The sequence below is a fragment of the Scyliorhinus canicula genome, chromosome 10 (genome assembly GCF_902713615.1).
Source record: "Scyliorhinus canicula chromosome 10, sScyCan1.1, whole genome shotgun sequence".
NCBI classification, from domain to species: Eukaryota; Metazoa; Chordata; class Chondrichthyes; order Carcharhiniformes; family Scyliorhinidae; genus Scyliorhinus; species Scyliorhinus canicula.
The window spans coordinates 125,700,032-125,718,314 of record NC_052155.1 but is presented as its reverse complement, the minus strand read 5'-3'; the positions used below and the strand labels follow the sequence as shown (position 1 = coordinate 125,718,314).

Genomic DNA, 18,283 nt, shown 5'->3' with positions numbered 1-18,283 from the left:
GGGTGGGAGAATCGCCGGGGCACCGCGCGAATTGCGCCACACCGTCCTGGCACCTGCACACGATTCTCCCACCCCCCTGAAAACAGCGCTGCGCGAATTGTGCCGGAATGCTTGGAGAATCGCCGCAAACGGCGAGCGGCGATTCTCCAGCCCGGATGGGCCGTGCATAAGTGGCCGAGTCCTGCCAGCACCGTCCACACCTGGCGGGTACTCGTCGCGAAGGCTTGGGGGGCGGCCTGTGGGGGTGGGAGGGGGGCTCCGTTCCCTGGGGGCGCCTCAGATGTGGTCTGGCCCACGATCGGGGCTCACCGATCGGCGGGCCAGCTTTTCGTCTCCCCCCTTCCCCCTCCCCTCCCTGAGCCTACTTCGTTCCGTGGCCTGCCCCAGAACCCCGGCAACATGTTGGTGAGGGGCCGGAGAGCTCCGCGAGGTAACCGTGCATGTGCTTGTTGGCTCAGCTGCGCATGCGCGGGACCCAAGGCGCCGCGTCTTTTACGCGGCGCCGGGTCTCTGATGCCATGCCGAAGCCCTGCCCCCATAAACCACACAACGCCCCCTACTATCCCCACGGAGGGGGGAGAATAGGGGTCTGGGAACGGGCGCCGACGCCGGAACACTCAGGTTTTTACTCCAGCACGGCACTTAGATTCCGATTGGGAGAATCCCGCCCTATGTGTGTTGCAGGGCAAGGGAAGTGCAGATGGATTGTCCAATACTTGTGTGTGTGGGGGGAGCAGTTTCGTGCAGGGAGAGTGTCCCCGATACTTGTGATGGGAGGAGGTGGGGGGAGTGCCCCTGATACTGGTGTGGCTGGGGGAAGGGGGGGTTGCCACGATGCTTGTTGGGGAGCAGTGCCGTCTTTGTCAGTGGGACGAGGGGACTTTTATTTCCAGTGCAGATTGGAGCTCCCTTGAAAGATGGCGCCCCGAACTCTGTGACCCTGCCGGCTCTATCAGGCCCTGCCCTACCAGAGTGATGGTGCAAACCAGACCCCCAGATTTTCTGCGCACTGAGTGCCAGAAAGTCTGATCTGAAAACTTGGATGTACATTTGGAGAGATACATACTGGTTTTCAGTTCAAATCTGACACACTGACAAATTTTAGCAATATTCTGCCCATGTTTTTATGAAAAATATTATCATCTTAGTCAGAAGTATAAAGGTAATGGGAACGAGGGCTGCATTGTTAGTTTTCTGAAGATGCATGCTAAAGTGCCATGAAAATAAATGCATGTGAAAATAAATGTTGTCCCATGAATTTATAGCAAGAGGATAGAAAGCAGAATAAAGTGCAAATGTGTTTTTTTTTGATAAGATGGAAGTGCTGGAACCGTTTTCATTTTAAATTTCTCCGTGTGATTTGGCTGCAGGCACAACAAAATGACTTTGAAGTTTGTTGAATATATCAAATTAGGGGCATGGCAAGAATGAAAGAGATTGTAGGAGAACATATACAGGTTATAAGAGTGAGCAGATTAGCATCAAATGCAGTTCATGAGAAAAATGAGAACGAGTATATTTTGGGAAAGCAGCACTGACAGAACATATCACTTAATAGTTAGGGGTGAATTTCCACTGGGGGAAGAGTGAGAGTTCATTTCATCCATCGTGAATTCTGTGAAAGAAGTAGGAAACCATGGACAAATCTTACATCCCTATTCCAGACTTTCTACACCTCCTTTGTTGATGTTATAATGAAGAAACAGAAGAACCACAGCAGAAATTATTCTCCCCACCCCACAATATGTTTAACAGAGTGGGAGAGAGAGATCTAGGCATGCTGGTACATCGCCTTGAATTTCTGGTATTGGCACTGTTTATACTTAAATAGCTAATGCTAGATCTCAGACAAACTGAATGTGTATGTTGATGATATCAAATTTATGAACATTAGACTTCAGGAGTAAATGTGGACAATGACCTGAAGGGAAAGGAACAATTCAAGCAAAGCGTTGGAATAGCGAAATAAAGGGCTGAGTTCTCCCAAGCCTCCACTGGCATGTTTGATCGTGGGAGAATATGGTAGGAGGTCCAGAAATCATTTTGCCCGGATGTGGATTTACACCAGGATCAACTGCTGGCGCCCACCGTGGCGGATCAGGAAACCCAACAGAGGCTGGAATGAACCTCATTTGAATCCCAGTAATAGGAAACAGGTGAAGGCCTGACCCCTCCCACAAGCCAGATTCTCCTCAATGCTGGCGGGAAAACATGGCAGTGTGAAACACGGTTGGAACAATGCAACATGCAGATTTTGAGACGTATCTGGACAATACCTGGGGTTGCTTCCAGAGTTTAGGAGGGGGCCACCTTGATCCTGGAACAGAACATCAGTGGGTCAGGGGAACATCTTCAGGTGGGCCTTAGAGGTTAGGTGGACTGAATGGATCTTCTAGCCTCTGAATGTTCCAGGAGATCTATATTTATTTTCAGGAGATCTACGTTAGTGGGTCATTGATGTTGAGAACGGACAAAATGGCGGACTATGTTTCATCCTGGCTTGCCCAGTCGCACCACAGAAGATTTGGCTTGTTTTCTCACTAACCACTGCAGTGGGACGCACTCCACTTTAAGCCCCACCACAGCACTTAGTCTCAAAATGGGAGAATTCCATCCAAAAATTATGGAAGCCTTTTCAAAGCTGTTGCAGGCATCTCAACCCATTAATAGTTTTGCGACGGCAGAAAGGAAAAATGGCAATAAAAAATAACATGTCAAACTGAAGGGAAAGGAAACCCACGGTTCAGATGGAAGTGACGGAGAACCTCCGGACCCAACTCTTGCGCGATGGCAAGGATGGGAATAGAGGGATACGGACCCCGGAAGTATTAGAAGGGTTTAGGTTGGAAGGGCAACATGGTTGGTGCAGACTTGGAGGGCCTGTTCCTGTGCTGTACTTTTCTTTGTTCTTTGAAAGGAGTTATATAAATGCAAATTATTTGTTTATGTCTGGTATAAGACGGACTTCATGATGTAAGGAAATTTTGTTTCTAATGATGAAATGTAATTACTTCAGAATTTTTCAGTCTGGTCATGACAGTTGCTAATTTGGTACACTTGCTGCACGCACTGATCAAGTCTAATTTCCTTGATTCTATTTGAGAGAAAATGATATAATTTGTGTCGTATCTACATACGTATTGTTGTCAAGAATATGCACCTACATTTTCTGGGATAGTCATATGTCTATGCGGAGCATCAGAATCAGAGTCATGCAATTGCGTTTAGAGTGTTCCTTCTCATTCCGCCAGTGCTCTCGTGGCAACCTTGAGGCACCATTCTCTATGGAATCCTCATTTGGAAGTCCTTTGTGTCGCTAACACTCTCCCCATCTTCAAAAGCCGTTCAAATTAGATGTATTTTCTGATGATTTTGGTCACTCCAGTACCTTTTTCTTTACTGTTCACTTCATATCTGCCACTCCACCTGTAAAGCACCTTGTGATAGTTTGCAATGTGGCAACCGTCATATAACTGGAGGAGCTTGTCATGGGAATTTTGTTTTGTTTCACTTGATGTACACTATCGAACACTAACTCATTTCATGTATATGATGGTGTTACACACAGAAAAGTTGTATTACTTTTTCTCAAGCTTATTTCCTAAACTTTATCTGATTTTCTAAACTTCCAGACTTATGAATTTAAAATATTACATCATATTTGAATGACAAAACTAAACCGTTGTGTTTTCCAATTGCATGTTGCACATATCTTGTGTTCTTTATGCTATTCTGGATCAGTATAATTTATGAACTTATTTTATTTCAGGGTATTCTGATCCAGAAAATTTCTCCTGGAAGAAGTATTTGGAGGTGATGGGTGCAACTGCTGCTCCAGCACGTGCTTTCAAAGTGGTATGTCATTGTTCTTCCAACTGACCGTTCTAGATTTTTTGCTAGTATTGAATAACAAGTTATGTAGCCTTTCTGAAATAATTGCGCGCTTCTCCGGCCGCGTTATGCTCAAGCGAGAGCACAACAAGGCCAGAGAATCCCAGGAAAGGCCTCCAGCGCGGCTCCCAACAGGCTCCGCGCCTCATGGGATTCACCAAAATCTTGCAAGGTGTCGGATTCGGAACTTCGTCCCAAGCGGGGGTGACCAAACGCTACTCACGGAAGTAGGTCTTAAACCTACTTACGACCTGTCTGCCCGTGATCCACTGGCCTCCATCAATTCTCCGGCCTTGACACTGCCCAACTGGCATCCTGGCACTGCCACCCTGGCACTGCAAGGTTGCCCGAGTGCTAGAGTGGCATGGTCATGGGTCAGGCATTTGGGGTGGGGGGGGGGCATGCCCATGAAATTAGGGTGTTGTGGAGGGCAGTTTGAAGGGTGGGAGAGAGCAGGAAAGGTAAGTAGGTGCCTCTGGGAGGTTGGGTGGGTGACGGGTGGGAGTCGTGGATGGGAGGGAGTGTTGTAAAGGGGCTTGTACAGGGGGGACCCCCAGGGACCCCATAATGGGGTGTCCTCACTTTGAGGGTGTGGGGTAGTGCCCATGTGTGTGTGGGGGGGGGGGGGGGTGTGAGGGACCCGCAAGCTCACTTAGAGATCAGGATACCCTTTCAAAATGGCGGCCCGATCTCGGAGTTCAGCTCCCCAGTGCAAAAAAAAATGCAAAGTGTGGGTTAAACTGGTGAGAAACAGGACACAAAAAAGTGACTAAGTGTCATTGAACAGCGGTGGGGAACTTGTCGGCAGAGCCGGCGGGAAACTCCCTGAAAAACCCGCCACAAATTAACTCAGAAATTGTTTGGGAGAATCGCGCCCAATGGGTTAGATTCTCTGGTCTAGTGGTAGGCAGAACATTCTGAAATGCCTTGTAAATAAGATGCCTCACATTTCTTGTGAACAGCCCAGCTCATTCATGTTTGTTTGTTTTTACATTTAACTGTGGGTTAATCTGCAGCAATGAACAAATTTGCCCCAGAGGTGATCCGTGAGATATTTTAGTAATATGCATCAGAGTGCTCAATGCTTCCAGGTTTTTGCTGCCTCAGAGATTACAAGACAATTATAAGTAACAGAGACAATCTTAGTTCATATACCAAGGAAAAACAACATGCAGTACTCTCCACTGCTATTCCTAACATTACCACTGCAGTTCGGTGGTCTGTATACCACCTCTACAAATGTTTTTTACCCCTTGGTGTTTTTGAATTTGACCCATACAGATTCCACATTATCTGTGCTGATATCTTTCTTCAATATTGTATCAATACCTTCTTTATTCAAAAATGCAACTCCACCACCTTTTCCTTTCTGTTTGTCCTTCCTAAAAACTGAACAGCCCTCAATGTTTAGTTCCCATCCTTGGTCACCTTGAAGCCATGTCTCCGGAATCCCAATAATATCGCTTCAGTATATATGGTTGCTTCTTATTTTCCAACCAAAATGTATCACCTCACATATTCTTGCATTGAGTTTTATCTGTTATGTATCCATCCATTTTACCAGTCTGAACATGCCATCGTGAAGATTCTTTTTTAAAAAATAAATTTAGAGTACCCATTTCATTTTTTCCAATTAAGGGGCAATTTAGCGTGGCCACCCACCCTGCACATCTTTGGATTGTGGGGACTAAACCTACGCAAACACGGGGAGAATGTGCAAACTCCACACAGACAGTGACCCAGAGCCGGGATCGAACCTGGGACTCGGCGCTGTGAAGCACTAGTGCTAACCACTGCGCCACCGTGCTGCCCCCTATCTTGAAGATTCTTGATTGATGAAGGAATCAAGGATAGAGGGGATGAATGGGAAAATAGATTTGAGGCCACAATTAGATCTGTCATGATCTCAGCAAATGGTGGTGCAGGATCAGTGGGCCAACTGCTTCTAATTCATTTGCTTGTCAGACCATCACTATCTTCTTCACTGTTTACTACGTTCTCTGCAGATTTTATTACTGTAGCCAGTACTCTTGAGTCCAAGTTAGTAAAGTCTTCTGCTTCCTAGGCAGTTCCTCGGAGTTCAGGATGACTTGCTTCCACACAGAAAATAAGTTTTCAGATGACTGAGGAGTTTAATGTGTGACCTACAGTCTCTGTCATAGGTGGGTCAGAAGTGATTGGAAGCTCGAGTGGGTGGGGTTACCACAGGCTCCTATCGCTGTCGACACTTGGCTTCAGTTGCTCTTGATAATGAAACTCGAGTTGCTCAGCTCCTTCCCAGATGCTTTTCCTCCACTTTGGGTGGTCTTGGGCCAGGAATTCCCAGATATTGGTGGGTTGTTGCAATTTTCAAGCAGGCTTTGAGGGTGTACTTGAAGTATTTTCTCTGCCCTCTTGGGGCTTGCTTGTCGTGTCAAAGTTCTGAGTAGAACGCTTGTTTTGAGAGACCTGTTTCAGGCAATTGGACGATGTGACCCAGCCAGCGGAGTCAATTGAGCGTGGTCAGTGCTTCGATGTTGGGGATGTTGGCCTCAGCGAGAACATTGACATTGGTGCACCTATGGATTTATGGTTCTGTTTTCTATCCCTTCGCCAATGTTGTATCTATGTCGATATTGCCCCTTTTATCCCATGGGCTTCAGTTTTGCTAGTAATGTGGTACTTTATCAAATGCCTTTTGCAGGGCCATGTGAAACACATCAGGTGCCCTCATCAAACCTCTCTGTTACCTCAGGGTAACATTGAAAATAGGAATAGGAGTAGGCCATTTGGCCCTTTGAGCCTGCTCTGCCATTCAACATGATCATAGAAAGATAGAAAATAGAAGCAGGAGGAGGGTAGTCAACCCTTCAAGCCTGCTCCGCCATTCATTATAATCATGGCTGATCATCCAACTCAATAGCCTGTTCCCTCCTTCCCCCCCATATCCTTTGACCCCTTTTGCCCCTAACACTGGACTCATTGCAGGCCCCCTCCCCAAAGGTCGTTCCACCTTTTGCCCCTCTCCCCTGAACACTTGAACCTGGCCCCAACCCCCTACTAGCTGAAAGCCCTGACTCTGGACCCCCTGGGCTCCTCAACATGGTACAGGTTTCTACAGTCCAGCATTGACCAATGCTCCCACTGTAGCAGTGAGAACTGAAGAGCTGTTGGCCATCTGATTGGCTGGAAGCTCTCTGGACAGGACGTCTTCCCGAGATGGGTTGTGAGTCTCTCCTTAAAGAAATTCTGCTCCCAGTGTCAAATTGCTGGGAAGCAGCCAATGAGATTGCAGGTAGGCTTCCCCCAATTTTTTAACTGTATGGGGGGACTACAATGTCCCATAAATCCAGTCCATCATTTCTAAAAGTGTCCCCATAACTGACTTGACTCATCTTTAAGCAGTACTTCAAATTTATCTGATCTTTATTACATATCTTGCAGAAAGGTCTCCACCCAGTTAACTCTTTTCAAAGCTAGGCAGCCCCAGTTTCTCCAATAGTCTGTTGTGGCTTTTCTGCTTCATTTCTTTCACAGCTTGAACGTTTCAGGTACATCTTGGTGACGAGAACTGGACGAGTTATTCAAAGTGTAGTCTGAAAAGAGAATTGTACAGTTTTGGTATGATACCCTCCAGCCTGTTACTTGTTTTGTTTATTGCTGATTCACAGTGATTTTATCTGTTTAGTGCTGCATCGATTAACCCGTCAAATGGCTTTTAACTTCATCCTTTGTTAGTTTAAAACCACACAGAGAGTATTTCTGAAACTAATTATTATTCCCATTGTGCACTGTATACTTGTCCCCGTTACATATTATTGCCCTTTCCTCTGTCTGTATACAGATTTTATTTAATTACTTTTGTTGGTCTCTGGCTGTTTCTTCCATCTTAGCTAGTGCCTCCTTCAATATCAATTTGCATTGGCTTACAAAATCCAAAATGAGAAGAAGTAGGTAGTCCAGCTTCATGTCTATACCATGCTGATTCAAAAGGAGGAAGAAATGAACAAATGACTTATTTTAGAAGTGTTGCTCTAAGTCTGCAATGTTCTTGCAGATGCTAAGTGATGGAAATATCACGATGGATATATTTTTAAAAACGTGTCATTTTCTGCATATTTTCATTTAATATTTTAGATCCTGCGTCCTGCCTTTCATAGAATTTACAGTGCAGAAGGAGGCCATTCGGCCCATCGGGTCTGCTCCGGCCCTTGGAAAGAGCACCCCACTTAAGCCCACACCTCCACCCGATCCCCGTAACCCAGCAACCCAGTATCCCCACCCAACCTTTTTGGACACTTATGGGCAAATTATCATGGCCAATCCAGATAACCTGCACATCTTTGGACTGTGAGAGGAAACTGGAGCACCCGGAGGATACCCACACAAACACCGGGAGAACATGCAGACTCCGCACAGATAGTGATCCAAGACAGGAATCGAACCTGGGATCCTGGAGCTGTGAAACAACTGTGCTAGCCACTGTGCTCCCTTGCTGCCCAGTAGGAGGCAGTCTGTCTCGCTAGACTCCGTGCCTGTGCACTGCGGAGGGGCCATGCATGTGCTGGATGGCGACATTCTGAAAGCCGGTCGCAGCTGGCATTTTAAAAATATGGTTGTGGCCATTTTTAAACGGCAACCCAATCTCTCAAACCCCCTAATGCGTGCATCCCCCCAAATCTCCTATAGGAGGGGCCCCACACCCCAAGGGCAGAGCACACCGGACCCGATCCCTGGCATGGGCACAATGCCAGCCTGACACCCTGGCAGTGCCCATGGGGAGGACCCTGGCCAGTGCCAGGCTGGGACCCGGGTGGCATTACCAGGCTCCTAGTGCCAGGGTGCCCAGGTGGCACCAGTAGTGCTGGTGTGCCACCCTGCCCAGAGGCCAATCCAATCCTCTGGGAGACCCTCCAAGTGGTGTTCCACCTGGTCCCTGTTTGTGGGGACCAGTACTGAACGACGTTCACCTAGGGTCTCTGAGGCAACGGAGTTAGATCCCAAAGCCTTGGGTACATCAGGTGAGCTGCATATTAGAATGAGTCTAGCTAATATGCAGATTTACCAAATACTGATCCCGCCCACAATGTACGGGGTCCAGATCGTGACATCCCGTTAAATTTCATGAAGCGTGGCGAACAGGGTAAATCCCGGTAGAGGCCTCTCCTGTCATCTACCAGCCATGTCGCGCTCCCTCCCTCCGGATCGGGCGGGACACAGCTGATGGATTGCGCCCACTATGTACTCTTTCTCTTATAACAGATGCGTGATGGCTCTGGCTATTGCTGTACCTTTGGAATCCTCATGGGAAAGAGAAGACTCACATATTCAAAAGCAAGATACTGTCCATGCTGGAAATCCAAAATAAAAACAGGAAATTAAAGAAATACTCCCAAGTCTAGAAACTGTGGAGAAAAAACACATAATGTTTTAGGTCGATATGTCATCGATATGAACCGTTCTGATCTCTGTTGCACTCTCCACAGATGCTGCTGGACTTGCTGAGTAATCTCCCAGGAAAATATGTGTGTGTATTATTTTGGGCATGCATGTTTCTAGGTAAATTCCTACCTTATGTTTCAGATTGCCAATTTATGCAGTTCGTTTTTAACTCCTCACCTTGATTTGAACAGTTGTCTCCACGTTGTATACACAGAGTCATTTTTATCTGGCCATAAATCTCTAAAGTCTCTTGAGTATGGTTGAATTTATTTTCAAGAAACAAATATATGATAACACTGATGGTTCACTGATTATCCATAAATTTACATTTATTTATTCTGTGCAGTGTTTTGAAGAAATACATTATAGAGCTGATGCTTCCTCACATCATGAATTCATCAGTTTATTCTTGTCATCAGTAATTTACATTGGGTGATAACTATTTCTATTACATATCTACATTTAATCTTGACCATTAGCTTTCAACAATAGGTTCATAAGGGTAAATTATCATGCTCTTGAATTTTACATTCAACAGAGGCCACCACATGGTTTCCAGGTGAATATGAAACTTGAAGCTGTCGACAAGAGAAACCCAATGTTGATTCGTGTCGCCACAATTATAGATATTGATGATCAAAGGATAACGGTACTTTTTTGGAGATTCTGACAAACTGTATTTAAACATTCATAATGTTTTGCTATATTTCTGAGGTAATTCATTCTTTTGACACCACTAAACTTCACTGGAGTTTTCAGACTCACCCTATGTTGTCCCGGTGAAACATGTTTTTGTTAATGGTTCTTAGCCAATGTGATTAGCTGTGTTGATTGGTTGTAATTTCTTCTTCCTTCCCCTCCTGTCCTCACCCAAATTCAGATTAGCTAAAACTGAATTCTGGTACAGCGTGTCTCAAAGAAAGAAACATTTGGAGATTTTCACAGTAATTTCATTGCAGTATTAATGTAAGCCTAAATGTGACACTAATGAAGATTATTATTGCTTGCATTTATATAGCGTCTTTCACAACCACCAGGCATTTCAAAGTACGGAATTAAGTACTTTTGAAATGTAGTCATTGTTGTAATGCAGAAATACAACAACTAATTTCCCAGAGCAAGATTCCACAAATGCAATGTGATAAATGCCAGATATTCTGTTTTTAGTATGTTGGCTGAGGGGATTTTATGTTTGCCAGGCCACTGGGAGGAATTCCCCTGCTCTTCACGATAGTGCTATGAGTTTAATTATATCCATCTGATAGAGCAGAGAGAGGCTTTGGTTTAACATCTTGGGTGCAATCTATTGGCCTTGTTGCATCCGTCTTGAGATACAACGAGGCTCGTAAATCTTGCGAGAGGCTTCGCAGTCTAGATCCTGCCCATTGAGGTTGTGTTCCGGATTTGCAGGGTAGTACCCTGGAATATCCGATGCCACCTGGGCACCTTAGCAGTGCCATCTGGGTGCCAATATGGCATTGTCAGGCTGGCTGGGGCACTGCCAGAGTGCCAGGTTGGCGGTGCTAAGTTGCCCAAGTGGTATCTAGCCCATGCTGGGGATCGGGCCAGGGGGTGCCCTGCCCTTATATTGGGGGGTGTGGGGGCTCAATTACTCTCTGATTCCCTAATTGGTGCATTGGGAGTTCTGGATACCGCAGTGAGGGATCCAGTGATCTGGGTGCCATTTAATGCAGGAAATGAACTGAAGTGCAGCCTCGGCGGACATTCCTTGCCAAGGCCCATTTAATAGTCGTTCTCGGCGGTGAAAGTGCCGGGAAACACTGGCTAAATGCGCCCGACATGGGACTGTTTCATTTCCATTAAATCACGCCCCTTGTCTGAAAGATTGCACATTTGACGGTGCAATGTTCCCTCAGTAATGCGCTGAAGTGTCAGCCTGGACCCTTATGTTCGTGTCCTGGAGTGGAAGGTGAACGTGCAATCTTCTGACTCAGACTAGAGTGCAACAAACTGAGCCACAGCTGGCACCTGAAAAGCAAAATAAACCTCCATAAAGCAGCACAGAAAAGAAAAATTGGAGCTTCAAAGAATTTCAATGTAGAAAATAACAGCGCATCAGAATAGCCGCAATAGCCTTGATTCGATTCCCGTTCCGGCTGAGGTAGACCTGGTGCCTGCCTCCTGGCCCAGCCCTTGAGAATGGATAACAATGGCAACCACCACTGTCTTACAAACTGTCTTACAAAAAATTAAGATACATATACAAGTAAGCATTTATGCATAAGGATACTTATACCAAGATAACACAGCTTCTTTGGTTTTATTCCTCGCTTTTCAACCTGGGTAAATCTCTACTTTTTTCAGTATTTTCAATTGCCTTTAGTCAATTTACAGCTGTGCTTGGGTGTGGGTAACTACCAGGACTATGTACAAACCCCTCTACAGCAACGGGGAAGAGATGTGCAAGAGTAACTTGGGAACAATTCTTTCCTTCCACATAATGATGAGAATGGACTGCAGAATGAAATGCGGGATAGACCATCAATGTTCCAGTGTGTTGGTGTACCTTGAAACTATTCAACTGTGCTAATTTAGTTTAATTATAAGCATCCTGAAGTTTAATTGTAAGCCTCCTGAATGTTCATTTTTATACTCCATGGCCTCAATGTTTCTTTCAGTTCTTCATTTCACACAAAAAAAAACAAGGAAAGGTATTTTGGCCGTGTTTTCGCCATTCTTAAATTACCTTGAATTTATAATAATTTTAAAAATTGTTGATTGAATTTTCACCAGTATCATAGAATCTCTACAGTGCAGAGGCAAGCCATTCGGTCAATCGAGTCTGCACCTACCCTTGGAGAGAGTACCCTAACTAAGCCCACGCCCTGACCCTATCCCCGTAACCCAGTTACCCCACCTAGAAGACCATCAGACATACGAGTAGAATTAGGCCACTCGGCCCATCAAGACTGCTCCGCCATTCAATCGCGGCTGATATTTTTCTTATCCCCATTCTGCCTTTTCCCCACAACCCCTGATCCCCTTATTAATTAAGAACCTATCTATCTCTATCTTGAATTGTTAACCTTTTTGGACACAAAGGGGCAATTTAGGATGGGCAATCCAACTAACCTGTACATCTTTGGACTGCGGGAGGAAACCGGAGGGCCTGGAGGAAACCCATGCAGACACAAGAAGAAAGTGCAAACTCCACACAGACAGTGACCCAAGGTCAGATTTGAACCCGGGTTCTTGCCGCTGTGAGGCAGCGGTGCTAATTACTGCGTCACTGTGCCGCCCAAATTCAGTTAAATTCTTTGAACACTCTTTTTATAAGTGCAATAGACCCTGTCAGTGGATTCCTGGAGACTATTTGCTTTGCTTCATAACTTGATCTTGGCCTGAAATTAATATGACCTTGAACTGTTTAATTTTACCAAACCATGATATTCTGCATCATTCTTTTATCTATCTTAGTGTCAGTGAAGTTTGATTGCCATCTTGCTCCTTCATTAACATTTTTTTTTTGAATTTTATTGCCAAACCTATTGCCCTTTTTTAAGGTTCTAGTGTGCAAAGTTGACAAAAGCAGCTTGTGGGGAGTGTCCGGTTGTTCTTTTAGTAAACAATATATTATTACTTCAATAGCCAGAAACGTACTTCCATACATGAAAGTCTAAATTGTGCCTGCAACAGAGGAAGATTTTAGCTCCCCAACAATGGTAGGGGGTTGGGCAGGCATAAGAAGTAGAAGTTTTTAAAATCTCAAACTCAAACTCAATCTGCCAATTTCCAGCTTGAACGAGATGGGTTGAGGGTATCTATTCGACCAATCCATATTCAGGAGGTGGATTAATCAGCCACGTATTTAAGGAGGCCACTTGCATCCATTTTATCAGGTTTTTAAAAAACATTTATTTTACTTGTTTTGGCAAGGGTTCCCGGACTTTGGGAAATGAGGTTGGGTAAAGGAGGAAATATTTTTTTCCCCAGGCCATTAATATATATAAAACCAGCAGTGGGCTTCATACAGACCCCTGGTTGGACCACTGTATACTTCACGTCAGTCTGAAAAACAATCACTATTCTCTGTTTTCTTAGTCAATTTTATACCCGCACTGCCACTGTCCCTCAAATCTCAAGGACTTCAAAGAACTCAGCTGATGTATTAGACACAATCTGCCACCTGTAAAGTCATGTAATTCTGAAAATGTAGCAGAACAAAGGAACCAGAATGAAAAGCAGGCATGGGGATAACAAGCTACTGCAAGGATTTCTGAAATGCATTGAGTGACTTTTAGGAATTATGTCATTTTAAAAACAATTTTACAAATTTAATAGCTACTGATATGGATGAGTCAGTGAGCAACATGATTATTGAAATAGTTATTTTTTTTCAGAGCTTTCAAATTCTTGAAAGGGAGTGGAACTGCTTATAGCCATCAGGCAAGGGAAAATATTGTTAAATGCCCGGTTTTTCATTATCATAGACCCATAGAATCCCGCCAGTGCATAGGGAGGTCATTTGGCCCATCGAGTCTGCACTGACCCTCTGAAACAGCAGTCCGCCCCTACCCTGTTCCCATAATCCCACCAAACCTGCACATCTTTGGACACTAAGGGGCAATTTAGGATGGCCAGTCCACCTAATCTGCATATCTTTGGATTGTGGGAGGAAACCGGACCGGAGTACCCGGGGGAAATTCACGCAGACACGTGGAGAATGTACAAGTGCACCCCTGGCCATGGCGTTGAGGGAGTCGAAGAATTGGAGGGGTCTGGTGCGGGGTGGGGAGGAGCACCGAGTGTCATTATATGCAGATGACTTGTTGCTTTATGTGGCGGACCCAGTGGGGGAAATGCCGGAGGTGATGCAGATCCTTAGGGAATTTGAGGGCTTTTCTGGGTACAAGCTCAACCTGGGTAAGAGTGAGCTGTTTGTCGTGCACCCGGGGGATCAAGAGGAGGGGATTGGTAGGCTCCCGCTGAAAAGGGCAGGGATGAGCTATCGGTACCTGGGACTCCAGGTGGCTAGGAGCTGGGGGCCCTTCACAAACTTAACCTCACTAGGCTGGTGGAGCAAATGGAGGAGGAGTTCAAAAGATGGGACATGTTGCCGCTGTCGCTGGCGGGCAGGGTTCAGTCTGTCAAGATGACGGTGCTCCCAAGGTTTTTGTTCCTGTTTCAGACCCTCCCCATCCTTATCCCGAAGGCCTTTTTTAGGAGGGTCAACAGGAGTATTACGGGATTTGTACGGGCGCATGGGACTCCGAGGGTGAGAGCGGTGTTTTTGGAGCGGGGCAGGGATAGGGGGGGCTGACGTTGCCCAACCTCTGTGGGTACTATTGGACTGCCAATGCAGCGATGGTGCGTAAGTGGGTAATGGACGGGGCAGGGGCAGCATGGAAGAGGATGGAGATGGCGTCCTGCGTGGACACGAGCCTGGAGGCGCTGGTAACAACGCCGTTGCTGCTCCCTCCAACGAGGTATACCACGAGCCCGGTGGTTGCGGCTACCCCCAAAATGTGGGGGCAATAGAGACGACATAGGGGGGAGGTAGGGGGCTCGATGGAGTCCCCGATACGCGGGAACCACCGGTTTGTTCCAGGGAGCATTGGTGGCGGGTTTCTGGGCTGGCACAGGCAGGTGTTAGGAGGTTGAGGGACCTGTTTGTGGATGGGAGGTTTGCGAGCCTGGGTGAGTTAGAGGGGAAGTTTGGGCTCCCCCCGGGGAACATGTTTAGGTACATGCAGGTTAGGGCATTTGCCAGGCGGCAGGGGTTCCCTCTGCTACCCCCATGTGGGGTACGGGACAGGGTGTTCTTGGGGTGTGGGTTGGAGGGGGGAGGATTTTGGACGTGTACCACGTCAGGCAGGAGGTGGATGAGGCCTCGGTGGAGGAGCTGAAGTGTAAATGGGAGGAGGAGCTGAGTGAGGAGATTGAGGAGGGGACGTGGGCGGATGCCCTGGAAAGAGTGAATTCCTCCTCTTCCTGTGCGAGGCTTAGCCTCATACAGTTCAAGGTGCTGCACAGGGCCCACATGACTGGGACGAGGATGAGTAGGTTTTTCGGGGGCGAAGACAGGTGTGCTAGGTGCTCCGGGGGCCCAGTGAGCCACGCCCATATGTTCTGGGCATGCACAGCGCTGGGGGAGTTTTGGAAGGGGGTAGCAAGGATGGTGTCGAAGGTGGTAGGATCCAGGGTCAAGCCAGGCTGGGGACTCGCAGTTTTTGGGGTTGCAGTGGAGCCGGGAGTGCAGGAGGCGAAAGAGGCCGGTGTTCTGGCCTTTACGTCCCTAGCGGAAGATCTTGCTTCAATGGAAGGATGCGAGGCCCCCAAGCGTGGAGGCCTGGATCAATGATATGGCGGGGTTCATCAAATTGGAGAAGGTGAAATTTGCCCTGAGGGGATCAGTACAGGGGTTATTTAGGCGGTGGCAGCCTTTCCTGGACTTCCTGGCAGAACGGTAGGAAAATAGGCCGGCAGCAGCAGCAAATCGGGGGAAGGAGGAGAGGAGGGGAGGGGGGAGAGATGGGGAGGGGGGGGGGTGTGTGTGCCGGGGGAAGGGAGAAATGTGTATATGTGTTTATTGAATATGCTGGGTGTTTATCTATTTCTTATTTTTTGTAGTTACTGGGGGGGGGGTTAGTTTTGGGGGTGAGTGTGTTTTTCTTTTTGTTGTTGTTAATACTGTTTTCTTGTTGTTATTTTCTGTTTTTTGATATGATTTTGAAAATCTCAATAAAAATTATTTTAAAAAAAAGAGAGAATGTACAAATGCACACAGATAGTCACCCAAGGCCAGAATTGAACCCGGGTCCCTGGCGCAGTGAGGCAGCAGTGCTAACCACTGTGCTACCGTGCCGCCTGTCAGCCATTAAGAAATCAGAATACATTATATGGCGAATCAAAACCTAAAGTGCGATGTGCATTAAATTCAGTAAAAAGGGGGCGGCACAGTGGTTAGCATTGCTGCCTCACAGTGGTTAGTATTGCTGCCTCACGGAGCCGAGGTCCCAGGTTCGATCCCGGGTCTGGGTCACTGACCGTGTGGAGTTTGCACATTCTCCCTGTGTTTGTGTGGGCTTCACTCCCCACAATCCAGAGATGTGCAGGGGAGGTGGATTGGTCACGGTAAATTGCCCCTTAATCGGATAAAATGAATTGGGTACTCTAAATTTATTAAAAAAATAAAAATTCAGTATAAAGGCAATAAAAATTGCGTCCTATGCTTTTGAGTATATTTGCATTGCAAGGGATGCAGCAAATGTTCACTGAATTGGACCCTGGAATGAAAGATTTATCCTATAATGAGAGGCTAAGTAAATTGGGCTTAAACACTTTGGAATTTAGCAGAATGAAGATCAATCTTATTGAATAGTACAAGATTTTGAAAGAGGTTGACAGGGTGGATGCTGAGAGGTTGATTCCCTCGGCTGGGAAATCTAGAATATGGTGGTATACTCTCCGGTTGCAGGGCTGATCTTTAGATCTGAGGTAAGGAGAAATTTCTGTACTCAAACGGCTGTGAATCTTTGGGATTCTATACCCCAGAGTGTTGTGGACGCTCCATCGTGTATTAAAGGCTGAGATTGATTTTTCAATACTCAGGGAATCAAGAGAAAATGCGGGAAAATGGACTCAAGGCCAATGATCAGCTATGATTGTACTGAATGGTGGAACAGACTCATTGGGACATTTGGTTTATATTTGCTGCCATTTCCTACATTCTTAGGATCACAATGTGGACTGGACATACGACTTGTTTTGTACTGAAGCTGCATCACATTTCTAGCTTGGGGATGTCATTGGCTCCTTCAAGAATCAACTATTCGCCTTTTGAAGGCAATTTCTCCACTAAGGATCCCATTATTCTTCTCCAGGCAGTGATCCACCCCAAATCATTGGAATTTCTTGGAGATGGTCAGGCTCATTAACAGTCTCGCAGCATTGAATAGTCATGAGGAGTACTGTCTACTGCCCTTGCGGTAGCAGGTTTTAACACCTGCTCTGACATGTGCTCCTGTACAGCTAAACATTGAAATTGGAAAGCAATAGTGAAAGTATAGAACTCAAGACCTGAAGACCTATTGCTAAACATAAGTTGTAAGTAAGTTCTATGTTGTAAATGAGAGCGTTTTTTTATTGGAATCCTTCCATTTGCAAGTGATTATTAACAGGAAGCAAAGCCCATTTAGATGGGAGTGTCTTCATTTGATGCACTTTGGCTGATGGCTGTGAAGACCAGTCCTTGGGAGACAGGTTCTGTCCCAAGCACCACACATGAAGCTGCCAGGTAACATTGCGTCAAGCTGTTTTCGAAGTTGGTGCCTCTAATCAAGCTCCTGCAGTCATTGGTCATTATAGCAGTGCATGCCAGGCCAGAGGATGTGTTGCCATTTCGCACTTTAACAAGCCAGTGACTGCCAGGCGTGATAGCCAGTGTTAGGGTCTTCACATCACTCTTGCAAGCATTCTTGAAGCAGAGCTGTGGACGCTTTACTGAGCATCTGGCTCTTGATACTTCACCAGGTCCTTGGGTGTGCAACAGTTTTTTTCCTGCCAATGTGCCTGCTGGAATAGAAAATTCAGCTTCTGTAGATCTGCTTTTGCAGCCCATGTAGCATTTTAATTGTCAACCTTTTAGTTATGCAGTCTAAGGTAAAAATGCTTTCAGGTCAATTTGGCACAACTTCAGTGAGTAAAATTTTACAAATCAATTGATGCTTTAATAATTGCATCAACAAAGAATGCCATGAGTAATGAAATAAAAAATCCTCACTTAATATCATTTGCTGCAACCCATGCCATTAGTACATGATGGGTTCAGCTGTTATTTTCAGTTGTGGGTCCAATTAGAATATTAACCAGAAGTAAACATTAAAATCAAGATACAGTTTAATTTACTTTTCAAATGAAGCTGAACTGTCTCCATCACATACAGGTAATGGCACAAGCATTGCCTGTACCAATATAAAATGCTTTGATATAATCTGGTTGAAATCAAATC

The 18,283-nt window shown here is 45.9% G+C and overlaps 1 protein-coding gene across 7 annotated transcripts in view; it reads left to right on the top strand.

The window, feature by feature from the left end:
* LOC119972654 (lethal(3)malignant brain tumor-like protein 1) overlaps positions 1–18,283 on the top strand; it is a 408,364-nt gene that overhangs the window by 200,561 nt on the left and 189,520 nt on the right. For all 7 annotated transcript variants that reach the window (XM_038809722.1, XM_038809716.1, XM_038809720.1 and 4 more), the window contains 2 exons: positions 3,770–3,855; positions 9,851–9,961. In XM_038809722.1, coding sequence (XP_038665650.1) covers positions 3,770–3,855; positions 9,851–9,961 — 197 coding nt within the window. The remainder of the gene's footprint in view (positions 1–3,769; positions 3,856–9,850; positions 9,962–18,283) is intronic.